We start from the raw sequence: 17336 nt of genomic DNA on the forward strand, positions 1-17336 counted from the left end.
CCCTGCAGAGCTCTATCATGTTCATGTATGACTTCATAGGATAAGTGAAATGTTCCAAAATGAATGCTATCAAAGCTTGCATGCTACAAATGTTGGGCCTTGAGTTTACCGGAGGCTTAAAATTATGTAGTGATTCAATATGAGTGGTTTGTTCTGTCTTTCTGCATCCCTGATGGGCTGGCTAGTTGTATCCCACATTTCATCCAATGCATGCTGGGATACACTCCAGTCCCCAAGTGTAGAGGGTTCATAGGTAGATGGATTGAAACATTTCTCATTAGCAGAGCCGCTGTGGAATGAAAAGTAATGCAATTTATGGAGTACAGCTGAAACTATTAGTACATTAATCAATTAGCTGATCAACTGAAAAGGATCCAAAAAGATTGTCATTAATTTACTGGTTCCAGCTTCTCTGATGTGGATATTTGTTGGTTTTTGTTGTCTTATGGGATCATAAATATCTTAAGGTTTTCCCAGAGAAATGTAGACCAATTAACCTTTGTCATTATGAGTCTGCGTAGCTGAATGTAGCAAAATGTAACCCTGTGTCTTGATATATCACCTTTTGCTTCAGGTGTTAATCTGAAAAGTTGCCCAGTGTAGCATCACAATCCTGAGAATGGCAGAATAGCATCAACTATGCAACGCTATTGGATTAAAAAAATTCAGTCATTTTTCATGTTATAATTCTCAAAACTTCTGTAATAGTAAATTGCATGTCTTTGGGTTTTTAAACTCTTGGTCGGGGAAAAAGACATTCATGGATTTCACCTTGGGCTGTGGTGAAGGACATGTTTCACCATTTTCTCACATCGTATTGAAAGTTTAGAAGTTCAGTTTGTGCATTAGTGAAAATGTGTGAAATTGCAGGAAGAGAATTTTTGCAACATCACTGATGTAATGGAGACAGTATTGATTTGATTAATTCCTCTTTTTAAAGCATTCAGTTAAGTATTCAGGCACACACACACAAACGCATGCGGAGCAAAGTTATTTGTCAGCTTTGTCAAGGGAATTTCCTTGCATGGATGGAGATGAACTTGCGGCCTCGGATTGGAGACTTATCCTCTGGTGGAACGCTAACAAGTGTCCTGGGAACAGGTGCACTCTTAAACAGCAGTCTGCTAAAAGGCACAGAGGAAAGGAGGAAGAGTGGGTGGAAATGAAAGAAATGAACAGGAAGATGCGTGTGTGAGGGATGAGAGGACAGGCTGTAGCTGTTTAATCGCCCCTCCAAGGAGGCCTCTTTCTCTCACACTCGTAAGTGGTAGTCTTTATTTAGTCATTAGCTTTGTGTAAAATGAGACAGTATCCTTTGTGGATGCCCCCGCTTTTGTCAGCTGTCACATGCCTATTTATGAGGATCTCTTGTTTGAGGGACAATAAGGAGTAAAGGGGAGGGGGGGGGTATTGGATGAATGGTGGGAAGGCAGAAAAGGCTCAAGAGATTTTGTGGTGATGGTGAAAGGAAAGGCTTCAGAGACCATTAAGAATGACCTTCAGTTTGCGTGTGTGCCGACGCGTATATACTGTACGTGTGTGTGTGCGGTTTTTGAATTAAATCGGCGGCGAGTGGCTATGAGATAGATGCGACCGGCGCACGGGAGGTCAAAGCCGAGCTTGCCTCGACATTGACATTGAGCGGACATTCCCATTTCCTACTGTGTCTTCAGCAGCAGAAAGAAGACGGAGGAGAGAACGTAGCAGAGATCACATCTGTGAAAACACATTACGAAACCCACCTGCTCCACTTTCCCTGTCGCAGTATGTGATGCATGTGGCCTTGTCTGAAAGCATGTGAATGTGTCAGAGAGGGAGAGAGACAGTGAAAGAGACCTGCTTCCTATTTAACAGCAGATAAAACATGTAAATAGGTCTGCAGTATTTCACTCTCACTCTTCTCTCGGCAAAATGCCAGAGGCGGCACACATTAGCGCGCACATTACACTTCCTAAACACATCCATGGGTAAATGATGATGCTGGAAAAAAAGCAGCTTTTAATTTTAATTAGAGCAATTAACCTTTCTCGTTATGAGACCGCTGAGGTGAATGTCAATATTTCCTAATTCCCACCAGCTTTAGCTCATGTCGTAACCATGAAGAGTGCTCTCTCCTCCATCCAAACAGGCTGCTTATGGTTTTACTTTTTGACTTTCATTTACAAAGGCCTCTGTAGAACACTGCATTTTCTTTTCATATCAAACTTTAGAGATGGATACTTTGCGCATTTTCTGGTGGGTTTTTTTTTTTTTTTTAACATTACAGTAGTTGTTTTCATCTCAGTGGAGGCTACCCCTGCCTCTTTATTTTCAACTGAGTCACAACGTTTTAATACATTCTTATCTTGAAGCCGCTTAAAATGAATGCATGCAAACAAATGTACAACTCTGTGCACCGCATGCCTATGAAAAGATGAAAGGGGGAGTGTTTTACTTAAAAAAAAAGTATCAGGCAGGTCATTCCTACAACTGGCTGAATTGAGCATGTTTCTAAAGTTTAAAGTAGCAGTGGAGTGTAAATTGGAAACAAATATTTTCACGTTGCACACATTTTACAGTCGCTATCATGAATATCTGTTGAAGCTGTGGCCGTGCTTGATGGGTTTTCATACTGTTTGTAGCCTGAAAGCTGGGTAGCAAAGAGGTCATGGGTGGAATTATCTGCTTGCACAAGGGGAGGGGAAAAACGCTGCAATCTGATAGCTGTGGGGCCAAAGAGTGGGGCATAGATAGAGGGACAGACAAAGAGAGAGAAAGAGTCGGGGTAAAGTCAGGGGCAGGAGAGAGAGAGAGAGAGAGAGAGACAGAGAGAGACTTTTTATGCTGCACATCGAGGGGTTACACACATTACACAGAACAACGCCCAAAGGAGTTGTCTGAAAAAGTTTTTTTTTAAAACATAGAAAGAGCGTGTTACTAGAAAACAGTCGCACGTTTTCACCCTGTGGCTTGGTGTGTCACCATGTGCTGGGAATGTTACTCAGGAAAGTTGCTAAGTGTATCATCACAAACCTGAGCAGAAAAACTTCTGAGTGTGTATTCGGCACGATGCCGGACGGATGCGCTGTAGAATTTCATTGCAGGGGACACTTGTGGAATCCTGGGAAAAGACTAATATGATTATGCTGTGACAGAGCGGAGGAGGAAACTCAGCCAGTCGCCATTGTTCCATCACAGCATGGGCAAAGTGTCATCTACGAGCACTAACCCCCCGCCGTGCTTTGCATTAACGGCTGCTAATGTGCACTCTCACTAATCAGCTGTTGTTCACCACTGACATATAGACCTCCCCCCCGTCCCGTCCCGCCCCGCCCCGTGCACATAGATGGACACAGTGAGCCAGTCCAAGCAGTCCACGTACAGGCATCCAGGCACACACGAGTACAAATAGCTGCACTCACATTTACACACACTCACAGTGAGTCTGGCACCCTGTCAGGCACTCTCTGGCTGTGTTACAGGTGGTGTGTTTACATGAGGGCATCATGCTGCGTAATGGCTGGAAGCGGCAAGGGTTAATCATCAACTTCTCCTGAAAAGCTTGCTATGCATGGAGTCATGGAGAGTTTTTCTGAGATGAATCACATGCTTTCTGCTACTATGGCCAAGCTAGTGTGTCAGCCTCTGTGTACTCATTGAGAAACTTTGTTCCTTCAGCGCAGTAGGAAAACACAGATGGCCAGTTTGTTGCCACGACTAACAGTTGGTGTGTTAGGCGTTAGGGTAATCTCCGATAGTCTGTGAGCTTACAGTAGTTTGGAGGAAATCTCTAAAGTCCCAGAAATTTGGATATGAGTTTGGAAATCTTGAGGCAGCCATGTGATTGGCTGCAAGTTTGGAAACACCCACCTCTGAAAATGGCTCCTCTTGTTAGTTTTAAGCTTGAGGAGCTGGTGTCAGGCCTCTGCTCAGTCCTCCCTTCCATAGTTTTGTTTGTCTAAAGTCAGATGACATCCTGCTGTGTCTCCACTCTTGGACAGCTTTTTAGCCATGCTAGCAGCTGCTGTATGGATAGCCATGATGGTCTGTTAGCCAGCCACATGGTCACTCCACTACTCTGGTCTGGATAGAAATATCTTGACAACTATTGCATGGCTTGGAATGAAATGTTGTACAGACATTCATGGTCCCCAGAGGATGATGGCTACTGACTCCCTGACTTAACCTCCAAAGCACTATTTGCACATACATTCATACCCAACTCTGGGTGAATTGATATATCCCTTAATTTCAGAATTTGTCCAGTGTTTTGGTTTTTCACCAAAAAAACAATTTAATTCCCATCAACCTCTGCTGTACTTTTGGTTCAGTGTGAATTAGCAAATGTCAGCATGCCTAATTGGATGGTGGACATGGTAAACATAATACCTGCTAAACATCTGCAATGTTAGCATAGTCAGTGGGAGCCTCTTGGGATACTGATGTTAGCATTTAGTGCATAACAGCAGCCTCACATACCGTAACTTTGTAGACTCTTAGCTTTGCTTACTTTGAGTTTCACCAGACTGCGCAATTGTTTCATCACTGAAGTTGGGCAAATCAAGATTAGAGTTAGAGCTGATGGTGTTGTGGTGTGTGACACAGAGTAGTTGAATAGTAGTTGAATGGTATTATTTTGCTGTGTGCTTGGCTTGGTCCAAACTGGAGTAACACAAAATAAAGCATCCAGAATCACTGGCAATAGAAGCACTTTCAGAGTCAGATGGATTCATAGCAGCACAGCTTGTCAAGGTGTGACAATGGAAATCGGCCATAATTCACTTCACCAGATGAGTGAACTTGAGAACAGCTGTCTTTCAAATACTCAGCAATTTGTCCTAAGGATCAAGCCTGAGTATAAACTGACTTGCTGGTACAAAAAAAGCCAAAGGCAAAGTTTGAAATGTGGTGAGTAGCACCATGCTGCTGCAAAATTTAACTAAAATTGTGATTTTTGAAAGAAAATTGCGTGTAAACCTCCAAGTAAAATCTAAAACAAAATTAAACGCTTAATCACTCATTTAATAAAACAGTATTTTTTTTTATCTCTTCTACCAACAGCTCTCTGAAATGTGTGAATCAACTTTGTCCTCCTTGCAAGTTAGATTTATGGATGTAACACTGCCACATGATCTTTACATGTTTTCATGCTGTGCAGATCTGGTCTGAATCAGTTCTGCAATTAGCTCCATGTGGAGAAAATGTGTTACGGAACAGGATACAGAAACCAGAAAGAATGACTGATTACCAACTGTTGTATTTATTCAGATGCCTCACCTTGTTTTGTCACATAAAACCCACAGTGATTTGCAATTTATTGTGTGGCTAATGCTGCTTTTCTGTCATTACTACATGTATATTGTATTTTTTGCACAGTTGGGGTTTTGAGTCTCCTTCTTTTCTGTTATCTTACTGCTTTTTTGCCTTTGGCTGTCTTCTCTGTCTTCTTTCTCTGCTCTCTCCTTTGATCCACCCCCCACTCTCTGCTCCTCAGTGAGAGCTACAGGCGAAGTGGCTGGGACAGCCAACCACTTTTGTTCTGTTCTCCAACAGCCTGTTAGAGTCAGAGGTTAGAGGCCCTCAGACAGTGCTCATTCCTGCCCCCTGGTGCTCAGTGTTATGCACAGTAGGAAGCTGGGTGTGTGTGTGTGTGTGTGTGTGTGTGTGTGTGTGTGTGTGTGCGCACACTTGTGCATGTGTGCGTGGATGTGTTGAGACTGTGAAACCTGGAGCCCTGCCAAGACTAGACCTGGAGAGAGAAATAACCTAGCCAAGCCTGATTAAATCCCCAAATTTCCGCTAATCAGGACATTCAAGGGTATTTAAATGGTCTGAACAAGTCCTTAATCAAATTACAACATTTAAAACGGTACCTTTAAATTCCCTAAAATGGCCTGAATGCCATAATTAGAAGTCTGAAATAGAGACTACGTTAGTGTACAGATTCTGCACTGAATTGATGACTTTCAGGATTAAACCAAGTGAAATAAAAGAAACTGTGATAAATTAGATATTTTAAACAAAAACTGCGAAAGGGGTCAGGGGTAGGGTCAGTTTTATTTTATGGACTTGATCCCACAATTGGTGAATAGAGCCCTTCCCTGGTGAGCACATTGGCTTTGCAGTATTTTGTACTTGGTGTGTGTTGTAATGGCGTCCATGTGGAAAGGCAGCCGTAGACCAGTTGTGGCGTGGGACTTCAAGATAATTGTACAGTCAGTCACATCACGTGTGACCTACATCAAACAAACTGGGTCGTTTTCATCATTCCAGAGGTAGATGACATGCCACACAGGTTTCAGATCATTGAAATAGGTACTCAACGCAAGCATCGTTTTATATGTGGGCTGTTCTTTCTGTGTGTCCATGAGGAAATCACCAGTTTGTGTTTTGATAAACACCCACCTCGGTACTCCCCAGGTCTGTCTAAGTTCCATCAGGAGCCATCACCTCAAACAGTGCCTGCTGGGGGAGCTGCCCGGTTCGAGTGCCAGATTGAGGGAGTACCCACACCTGCTATTACCTGGGAAAAGGACAAAGTGGCTGTCCCGGAGGAGACAAGGTGACCCCTTTATGTGCTGTTGTCATTTTCTGTCTGTCCTGAGAGATGTGATTTCTCAGGTTTGTTTCTGGATTTCTGTGATCTCTTCCCTATTATTTTGAGTTCACATTCATTGTTCCTTTTTTACCTGATTCTTCTCTTTCCATCTCTATTAATATGCTCATACTGTCCCTTACATTGTGACATCAAGTCCTTTAAGTGGATAATGTGTGGAACATGACTTTTTAGATTAACTATTTCCTATAAAAGTAAACCAGAGTTAAGTGAAACACACACAGAGTGAATTTTACACAAGTCAGTGAATATAATGTGTGACTACGGCTCTGTATAACTCAGGCTGTGGCCCTCCGCATTTGGATTTCAAATCTGAAGCTGTATTCATGATGTTTCAAAGTGCTAAGAGTAAGACTGCAAATGTCATCTTAGTTAAATGGGTTAAATCAAAAGTCGTGGTTTCAAAAGATTCAGTCCTGAACAGTTAAAGACTGGTCAATAACAAAAACGGGGCGGCTGTGGCTCAAAATCATTTCGTGTAGTCTCATACGCCATGCAAATGAAGTACGCTGCATATATAAATGCTTTTTCACTGGAATAAGTTGCTCTGGATTTTCAAGGTGATTTTCAAGGTGAAAAGTGTTCTTCTATAATTTCCTTTCATTGCTCAGTGCTACACTGATCTTGTACTGTGCAAGCATGAACCTGTCACTCACTCAGTAGTAGTAGTTTTCATAAACTTTATCCTTCCATGATGTAGAAAATTATTTCAGAATCACTGGAGTTTGACATTGAAATGTTCCTAAATATATGAAACATGCAAGCTTCCTTTGAGTCCTTCGAGTTATAAATGATCCAGATCAGCTCTTCTTCTCATACAATCATTTTAGTTTAATTACAGTCTCACCATTACCTCATTATTCCTTTGTATATTCCACTGGAGCATTCAATTACAAGCTTCAGCAAAGGGGTCGGTCATTGTTAAGCACTCTGCTTTGACCTTGCAATACATCGCAAGACTTACTAATAATAGTAACAATCAAGATAACATGCATTCTCAGTGTGAGTGCGTTTACTCTTTTTTTAATTGCCATGCGATAGTGCTTGTGTAGGAGTGGAGTAGATGACAAGTCTAGATGCAGAACTATCTTCAGAGCACACGTTCAGAGGAGCGTTGAAGAATCACAGTTTAAAACAAACCTCATTGTGAACCTTCTGTGCTCATTTTCAGAATGCTGCCACATCCCCGCCATGTCTCTGTGTCTGTCAGCTGTCCCTCACAAGTAGTCTCATTAACTGGGCCACATAACGATATTGACATTTCTCTGTCGCTCCTCTGGCCCCGGCGCCTTGGAATTTATTTTCAGACTTATTACACAGAGCTAAGTGCTAATGGCTGCTGTAGCCCTGCATGACCCATAAACAGCTCACTGCTTATAAGGTCTTATGGGTGGGATGTGGTTCTGCCACCTCAGGCGCTGTTAATGGCCTCTCACAAAGATGGGCTAAGGGATGGCTGATACATCACTGGCTTTTTCTCTCTCTGTTCTCTCTGGCTTTAATGTGTCTTTTCCTCCTTATTGGCCCCTCTGCCATCTCTTGCTCTCTCCGTTTGCTGTTATCCCCCTTCCATCTCTATTTCAGTTCCCTGTTTTCTCTTCACTCGTGGCTCCATGTCTTCCTCTCATTATCTTTCTTTTTTGTTCTTCGGTTCTTCCTCATCCACTGTCTTGTTATCCTCCCTGCCTTTCTTTTTTTCTAACTTCTCTCCACTCCCTTCCCCTCTCTCCCTCCTAACAGACTACTGCTCACATTTTGGTGGGATTAATAGGCTATGATAAAGGCGATAAGAGGTTGTGGGATGGCATTACATTGCCAGGTCTCAGGGGGCCTGGTCGCAGGCCAGCAGCAATATGTCTGGAACCTGACCTCCATGAGGGATGGATAAGTAGACCGGAATAACAATACAAATAGTAAATATCAACAAAACAATCAGACAAACAAAGCATATACACAAATTGAATCATGTTTATATATGCAGCTTTTAGGGGTATTCTGTTTTGTTTTGAAACCCCCGAAAACAACTTCCATCTTGATATCCCTCTCTTCAAGCCACTTTTTGAGGTGCATGACTCGTAATTGCCTCTTTGTAGTGGTTGTACACAATAGCCTCTCTCCTGAATAAAGAAGGATGGAGCCCCTGTGAGGACTCAGCAGCATCCCCGCAGAGTTTATCACCTGGATGTTTCATGCTACAGGGCACTAAGCCATTTATCATTTGTGTTTCTGTCTCGCTTGTTCGCCTTCTAACTCTCTCTCCCTCTGCCACCTCGCCTCTGTTTTGCCCTGTGTGCAACAGGTTCATTTCCCTTCCTAACGGGGTGCTCCAGATTCTGGAGGTGACCAAGGAGGATGAGGGTGCCTACCGCTGTGTTGCATCCAACTCTGCCAGGAAAGACATCAGTCATGAAGCCGGACTCACTGTCATCACAGGTAAGGTCTGCTGGAGTGCCGCATGGTTTTAAAATAGGCAGCCAGGCCCTGCTGAGAGCTGCCAAACCAATCTCCAAATCTCTGGAGAGATCCCCTCCAGATATGTTTTTAAGACATGTGAAATACTCGCTTTCACTCATAATTCGTTTATGTTGTGGTTTTTCTGCAAGAAGTGAGATTAGCTTGTTAAAACTTCCTACAAATTACATCTGCTCCTTCTCCCTTATTTCAAAATCCAGAATCTATGAATACACTGATACTGATTTTTCATTCGAAAGCTTAATTACTGGACACTGAAAAGCCCATTATCAGTGTGTGTGCACTGGAGGTTTCAGCTTCAGCAGATGAATGTGTAAACCAGTGTCAAACTCTGCACATACACTGTTTTGTGCAGCCAAAGTCCAGCATCCGAGGGGAGCGACAATGAGCAGTGAATTACAGTAGAATACAGTGCATCTGTTGTCATTGATGGTACATTTGTGAAAGTTGCATTTCCTCTGACTATGGTCATTTCAGCTGCAGGAATAGCTGATGCTGCACACACAGATGTTGTCAGTGAAAGGGGAACATCCAGTACTGCTTCTAGACCATCTTGTTCCCTTATAATATAGAAGATTGAGGAAGGGGACAGAATAGGTTCAGTGTGATACAACCCCATAACGCTACTTGAGCACCTTGGTCATCGCTGTCATTGTGTATTATGACGTGGCCCATAGGGACCTTGGAGTGGAGAATCTTATTAAACTCAGTGTTAAACATTTTTCAGCTCGATTCATAGAGAACAGCCAGGAAAAGGTTCAGCGGTTTAGAGCTGAATTGCTTGCTTGAATTGAAGCCTGACACTCAGGTCACTGGGGGGCCACCCCGCTAATTGCTCCCTTAATTAAAACCAAGCACAGTGAAACCAGCATTCAGTTATGTAATTGCAACACATTTTCTGAAGGTCTGAGACTTTTCTTATGTTTGATTACCGTTCTCAAGGGCCTCTTTAATATGCCTATTAAAAATTCAGTGACCATTGCCATTTGTCTGTTATGCAGCAGAATTTCTATACTTTCCCTCTGCATTTCACATTAAAAGCATTTTCTCTCATGCATTCAGTCAAACACTGCTCATTTACCTTGGCTGTCCTTCAGATTTCCTTTGCTGCCATACATACATGTATCAAGAAACTTTCATTCTCTGAGTGTTGACTTACAGCCGTCTCTTTTATATGGTTGCTGGCACTGAGCTTACACTTTTAATTTAGCGTCCTATAAGCATCCGGCATTGTCTGTTTGTTTCTCTCTTTCATCATGACTCATTCTCCCTGTTTGGTACAGCTGTTTCAATGCAGTGACTAAATATGAGCCTGACAAATATGTTATTCAGCCCCTTATTTAAGTACAAGACAAGATGTAAAACGCAAATAAAATCAGAATGCTGTCATTTGCAAATTAACCATGTTTATCAAAAATGGTTTTACAAAGTGTTCCTGAGCTCATGTAGTAATATCCTTTATACAAACATGTGTTCACAAAGTGGTGAACCTCGCTCCATCCTTGCTTGTGAACGACTGAGCCTTTCCAGATGCCCCTTTTCTTACCCAGTCATGAAACTATCACCTGTTAACGATGAACCTGATTTCCTGTGAAATGCCTTTTGTTGCTCCTGCCCCGATGCTGGCATCAGAATAAGCATGTATTTGTGCAAATCAACAAAGAAGTAGAACATTGAACATAGTGTCTTTGTACTGTTTATAATCGAGTATATGTCAAAAAGGATTAGCAAACGATGATATTCTGTTTTTATTCTCTTTTACACAGCGTCCCAACTTTTTTGGCATCAGAGTTGTAATTAACTGCTGTGGGGAAAACGCTGACTTATGTATTTATGTAGGAATTACATTATTGTCTGCCCGTAATGTTCATCTTACACTGCATCACTGATCATGTTGTTCAAACAGCAGTGTACTGTGTCAGAAGGCTGACTCTTCATAGCTTGTTTTCTGTAATTTACCTTAACTTAACAAGCTTAAAGTTATTACACATGCTGACACCACAGATAAGAAAAAACAAATCCTCTAAATATAAAGTACATCAGTTCAGAATAACGTGGCACCAAACAGGATAAGTGTACAATATGGTGTTATTATCATTCAATTAGTGAAAATTAGAATTAAATGAAAGAAGTAATGCTGTTTACAAAACAAATGCATGTCTTAACTGAATTGTGTGGACTTCATTTGACTGTTCTGACATCAGCATATGCCTTTCTCACTTTGATCAAAATCACAGGGTGACTGGAACCTACCAGGACTTGCATTAATGGATTACATGGTGCAGTGACTCAGTGAACAGTATTGTGAGGTGTGATTTCACCATTAGGCAGCCGACATTAAAGCCCTGTCGTATTATCAGCCTGTGTGGCTAGCTAGAGATCAGTCAACTGTAATTGGCTGCTCTGTGGAAACCATTGTGTCCTTTTTTTGAGTCCTAGCCTTTGTGTCCTCTGAGAGAAAGACAAAAAGAAAGAGAGAGTGAGCACCAGACAGACGGGGCCAAAGCAAGTGTGTCACATACAGCATTTGTACCATTTTCAGTCCTTCAGTTTCATTTTTCGTTGAAATTTGATTTTTTTTTTTTTTTTTTTTTTGAGTCATTTGTATGTTCTCGTGCTTCTATTGTCATTTGAGCATTTTGGAAATGAGTTGTAGAAATATATTCAGAATATTTTCCCACCTGATGAAGATGATCGGGCCTATTTTCTCCAGGTGGTCTTGCTGCTGTCGTGGAGTATAGGGAGGAAACTACTTACATTACATGTAACAGATATCAGATGTAATGACATCACTTCACTTTTTGCACTTCAAAGTTCTATGAATATAGAACACCTCAACATCCATGGTCAAGCTTTGACAGCTTGATGTTGAGCTGATCATGTCTGTGCTCAACTTGAGAGGATGTCGACAATATGAAACATTCAGCTGCCTTAAAGCTCCAGTTTCTAGTTTCTTCCATCTTTTCTGTATTTTACATGCTCACTGCACCCACACCCATCATACCTACCCCTGTGAAGGCGCACCCTGCAGTGCAGTCCTCGCAAAGGCAGACTGACCCACTTAAAGCCTTATGCATAACCAAGGATTGCTGTATGTAATCTCAATGATTAATTTATACTGTTTACTGAATGCCAGGCCTCTCTCTGGAGTTCACTAGCATTGTGTGCTGCAGAAACTGCCTGGGCTGAGCAAAATTGCAGGGAAATCAGGCCCTTTCACACTAGGAGCACCTTGAGGACTGATAGACACTCAAGATGTCCCCTCTAACCCATATACAATATGCTTTGAATAGCAGCCTTAGTCCTTCAGGTCAAAAATTGAGATTCTTCTATGGTCTGCCATTTCTTGGACATGTTTCTTGACATTTCTCTTGTTCCTGTGCAATGAAGCCCTTTAAACTGATAGTGTCTTTTGTCAGTTAGAAACATCACCTCCTTCCTCTGAGTTGTGTGTAAATAATAAGCCCTGTGCGGACTTCCACCCTGTTTCTGGGCGAATCATGCTACGTCACACATCTCTAATTACGATTTCGACTTGATTATGCCTTTTGAGGATTTTTTGGAGCTAAAAAGAAGACACAAACATGGATGCATCTCGTTTGTCCATTGTCCAAATAGAAAATAGGAAACATATTCTTTGACTACTTCTCGTTGGCCATCAGTAGCCGGCGCAAAATGTGCATGCTGCCACCCACTGGGTGACTAATGCCGCTGTCTTGTCATGGGCTTTCACTTCAAGTGTGCAGAAAGGGTGTGAAGAGACAAAATTTGTTCTCAAGGTGTGCAATAGCTTCTGACAACTTGTCCTCAAATGGCTGAAAGCCCTCATCAGATCTCAGTGAGGTAAGCAAATGTTGTGGACCAATGTTGAAAGGCTGACACCTCCCTTATTTGACCTAAACAATGATCAGTGTTTTGTTCACAACACAAGCTCTTAGTACACATAAATATTCTGTAGATACATCCATAATCAGACTGAATTGCTATTTTGTTTCACTTCATGAGTGAATGATGAAGTATTTGGATTGCTGTAAAAAGCTGTAGATGTGGGCAGCGATTCAGAAGTCGGGACCGGCCAAATAGCATTTCTCATCCAGTCAGTGACTTCAAACGGGAAACTTCCCAGCTCCAATCACAAACTCTAATATTCACTGGCCCATGATACCTAAGTATACACTTCTTTTGTTGTTACAGGATCTACAGAAACCCTGAATAGAGTTGCGATTGTTGCACCACCTCAGAATGCAACAGTCGTGCTCGGCCGTCCAGCTGTGATGGAGTGTATGGCACAAGGCCAGCCGAAGCCACTGGTGTCCTGGAGCAGGCAAGGTAACACTGGGAAGTGCCCTTTTCTGTCTGTGCTTCTCATCCTGTTTGTCTTTCTTTTTTACTGCTTCAATCGCACTTTCATTCATCCGTGTCTCGCCTTCTAACTCTGTGTCGCACACACAAAGAACAAACATCAATGTGTCAGGATCAGACTTGCGTACCTGTCGCTGTAAAGTTGTTGTTTCACAGATAAAAGCTGTCTCTTCTCCACTAGTCCTCTGTTGTTCTATTGTGCACTGAGCCATGGTTTACATAGGATGATTTGTCACATTGATTAATTCACACCTCCATAGCTTTGACACACACACACACACACACACACACACACACACACATAGTCGTGTCGGTGTGAATGATGTCATGTGAAACATTTCGGAAAGTCGAGCGCTGCATCTGAAATTTTTCCTTTGTTCACAATTAACATTTCACTCATGCAGGGAACTCTAGTGATGACTACACATTGTGTCAATTGTCAAAAAAACTACACTATATAGGTGGGTATTGCAAACAAGGGTGCAGATACCATTCTAACTTACGGGGGTACCTCTGAATGCAGGGGGATGCACAACCATGCTATTGGCTAAATGTTTTTAAGACTCTAAATCTGCTCTGACTGCTTACTTCACTTGGGCTGGGAGACACAGTCTGGTTACACTGTTAAACCTTTTATTCTGTTGAGTACGCTTTATTACTTACTAAGCATCTACCATAGAAATGGCCTAGAATCCTAGTAGTCAACAGCCACTATAGACTCACTGAGGACACAACTCACATGCTACAGAAATGGAATCTGGGAAATATAGTCCAACTTCATGTATTTCAGAAGTTGGAGCTCAGGAATGCAAAGTAGTAGTAGGTGCTTAGTTAGTAGCCGTACCTTGTTCTCTATTTTTTATGTGGCATTGTGAGAGAAACTCTCTATGTAGATGATGAACATTGCCTGTAGAGGATCTGGCAACAGTACAAAATGGCGGACAAACTAAGTGAAAGTCTATATAGTGAACAGAGAATGATTCTACACCCAGCCTAGGAGTGTGCTAATGCAGACGCCTCAGTGAAACCACACTGAAAAGTCACAGAGCCACCTGTTGGTCTGCTTGAGGGATTACATGTCAAATCCCCTGCAGCTCAAAGAGCAGCCTCTCTCTTTTGTGCTGTTTCTCAGGCAACTGAAAGCCCTGAGAAATTATCTCCACTTTCCTCAATGCCAATCTCTTTTTTTTTTTCATCTGTATGATGTGAGACTGTCCTGTTGTTCTTCGCTGCTTTCTTCTTTGATCAGATGGAAAGCCCATTTCCACTGATGTGGTCGTCCTCGCAACAAACCTGGTGATTAGGGACACAAGGCGTCACCATGCCGGCGTCTATGTCTGCCGGGCCAACAAGCCCAGGACCAGAGAGTTTGTCATTGCTGCTGCTGAGCTGCATGTGCCTGGTAGGAGTCATGTATATAAATGGCAGATTTAACATTTCTGAGAGATGTTACAATGATACGAGTCTCTGTGGCCAACTTCCCATAAGTCACCAAGTAATTGGACATGTTATTACTGTAATAGAAGGAGAAGATAAGTCATTAGTTTAAAGTCCAGTTCAGCTGCAGGACTTTTTTACGGCATTTGAAGGCAGCAACCATCAACTGTAACCCCTGTTTGAATCTGGCTGAAGAAACTGAGAGGATTGTTAGCCTTCACCACCCTCTGTTGGTATTTCAGGAGTAGGAGGATGAGGGAGTAAATTAGACCTTACCTACCTCTTTGAAAACAGCAACATTTGTCCCAAACATACACCTTACTGTGAAACTGATCTGCTCGCTACTGTAACTCACAAGCTAAAATTAAAGTGCAGTTTCATGGGTGGGTTTAGATAGTGGCCCCAGTCACATGTGATTGGATAAATCGATGTGCATTAATCAAAATAATCCTTCTAGATTAAATTAACAACTGCCACTCAGTGACAAAATGCTAAATTTGAATACAGATAGTGAACTGTCGAGCTTCTGTCTTCTTGAAATTCACTAAAATAGTTGATAGAACTTTAAATTATTTGAGAGTTCAAATTTTGAAGAAAGATGACATTGAGTTGCATTACAGGAGGTGTAAGATAAAACTAGTCTATCTCCCCAGTGCTGCATTGTTTTTTACCTTTCATTTTTAAATTGTTCTCTTGTAAGTCCCTCAGCTGTAAAGAAGCACAATACTAAATCTTTGGAGTGTTGATTTCATAGTGCACATGTAATCAGTGTCACCTGTAAGTCAGAGTTTTGTTTCCTTCTTCCATCAGCCCCTCCAGTGATCCTCCAGCCCCCAGAGACAGTGTCCCTCTCCCGGGGAAACACAGCCAGGTTCGTGTGCAACAGCTCTGGGGAGCCTCCTCCTGTGTTGCACTGGCTGAAGAACGGCCAGCCCATCAAGTCGTTCAGGCGGGTGAAGAGTCAGAGCCCTGGAGTCCTGCTCATCAACCAGCTGGCTCTGGAGGATGCGGGCTACTACCAGTGCATAGCAGACAACGGGCTGGGCACAGCCTGTGCCACTGCCAAGCTGACGGTCATTGTGAGGGAGGGTCTGCCCAGCCCTCCTCGCCATCTGTCCGCCACACCCTACTCCAGCACAACTGCCCTGCTCACCTGGGAGAAACCTGAGTACAACTCGGACCAAATCATTGGCTACTCTGTGCACTGCCAGCGTGCCGCAGGTGTGTCTCTATTCGTGTGTGTGCATGTCCACATTTCCTTGAAAAGACTTCTGTGATTTGACTATTTCCGTCTTTTTCAGGCTCAGATAATGTGGAGTACCAGTTTGCGATGAACAACGACACCACGGAGTATCACGTCAAAGAGCTTCTCCCCAACACTGCCTACACATTCTTTGTGGTGGCGTACTCTCCTATGGGTGCCAGTCGCCGGTCCCTGTCTGTTACTGTAGAGATGCTGGAGGACGGTGAGTAATCACAGAAATACACATTTAAAATAAGGCCAGCCTTGCTTCAGCGGCTGCCACAGCAAACTTTATTAGCTTGCCAATCTCGTAACTCTCCGTATTAATTATTCATGACGAGTCAGTTTATGTAGTCATTTGAAAAGTTCACTGGAGATTCAGCTCAGGATCATCATCATCACTCCTTCTTTAGGAAATTTAGGTTGGTTTGATGCCAACGTAAATGTTTAAAAAGTATAGATTACATACTATCTATAGGATTTTCCTTAAATGTGTATCATCATACAGGTCATTATGTCTTTTCATTCCCTCCTGCAGTGCCAAGCGCTCCTCCTCAGCTGTCTATAGCCAGCACCTCTCCAACAGACATCAGGCTGATGTGGCGTCCGTTGTCCTTGCAGCACAGTCGAGGAGCTGTCACCCGCTACCGCATTGAGTACAGCACTCTGGATCAGAGTGAGTAACCTCTGCTGGTCAACAAGTTGACCTCTATTATTCAGGAGATTTATCACTTTCAGTTTCATGTAACTTGGTTTCACATAAATTATTCATAGGAAAGGAGTAGAAGTATAGTACAGTCTGCTTTGTGGAATTTTGTTTCTGTTCTCTTTCTGAAGAAAGAGATGAAATTCACTATGTATGGAACTGAGTTCATGACAGATTGTCCTTCACGTCCTTTATTGTGAGTGTGTGTATTGTGTGTTCCCACAGCAGACACTGTGTTTTCAGTGGAAGTGGGGGGTAATGAGACTCAGTTCACACTAAGAGAGCTGCAGCCCAACCAGGTCTACCGCCTGAGGATAGCAGCTGGGACTGGCGTTGGTTTCGGGGTTCCCTCTGAGTGGGCCCAGCACCAAACATTAGCCCACTACAACCACAGCGACCACAACATGGGTAGGAAAGACACTGGCTCTCTGAGCAGCTTTTCATTCCTAAAGTTCCTGTTTTGTTTTACCCAGGAATTTAGAGAGCTATAATCCACACAGGAGGTCACTGAGAAACACTTT

At 42.7% G+C, this 17336-nt stretch overlaps 1 protein-coding gene across 1 annotated transcript in view; it reads left to right on the plus strand.

Annotated features, from left to right (window-relative positions):
* The window catches only part of igdcc4 (immunoglobulin superfamily, DCC subclass, member 4), a 44146-nt gene that overhangs the window by 16246 nt on the left and 10564 nt on the right, over positions 1-17336 (plus strand). Inside the window, exons 3-10 of the mRNA XM_076756350.1 lie at positions 6400-6541; positions 8895-9028; positions 13262-13396; positions 14679-14831; positions 15677-16087; positions 16168-16332; positions 16648-16785; positions 17041-17223. Coding sequence (XP_076612465.1) covers positions 6400-6541; positions 8895-9028; positions 13262-13396; positions 14679-14831; positions 15677-16087; positions 16168-16332; positions 16648-16785; positions 17041-17223 — 1461 coding nt within the window. The remainder of the gene's footprint in view (positions 1-6399; positions 6542-8894; positions 9029-13261; positions 13397-14678; positions 14832-15676; positions 16088-16167; positions 16333-16647; positions 16786-17040; positions 17224-17336) is intronic.

This window comes from Chaetodon auriga, chromosome 1, assembly GCF_051107435.1.
Source record: "Chaetodon auriga isolate fChaAug3 chromosome 1, fChaAug3.hap1, whole genome shotgun sequence".
In the NCBI taxonomy this organism is placed as follows: Eukaryota; Metazoa; Chordata; class Actinopteri; order Chaetodontiformes; family Chaetodontidae; genus Chaetodon; species Chaetodon auriga.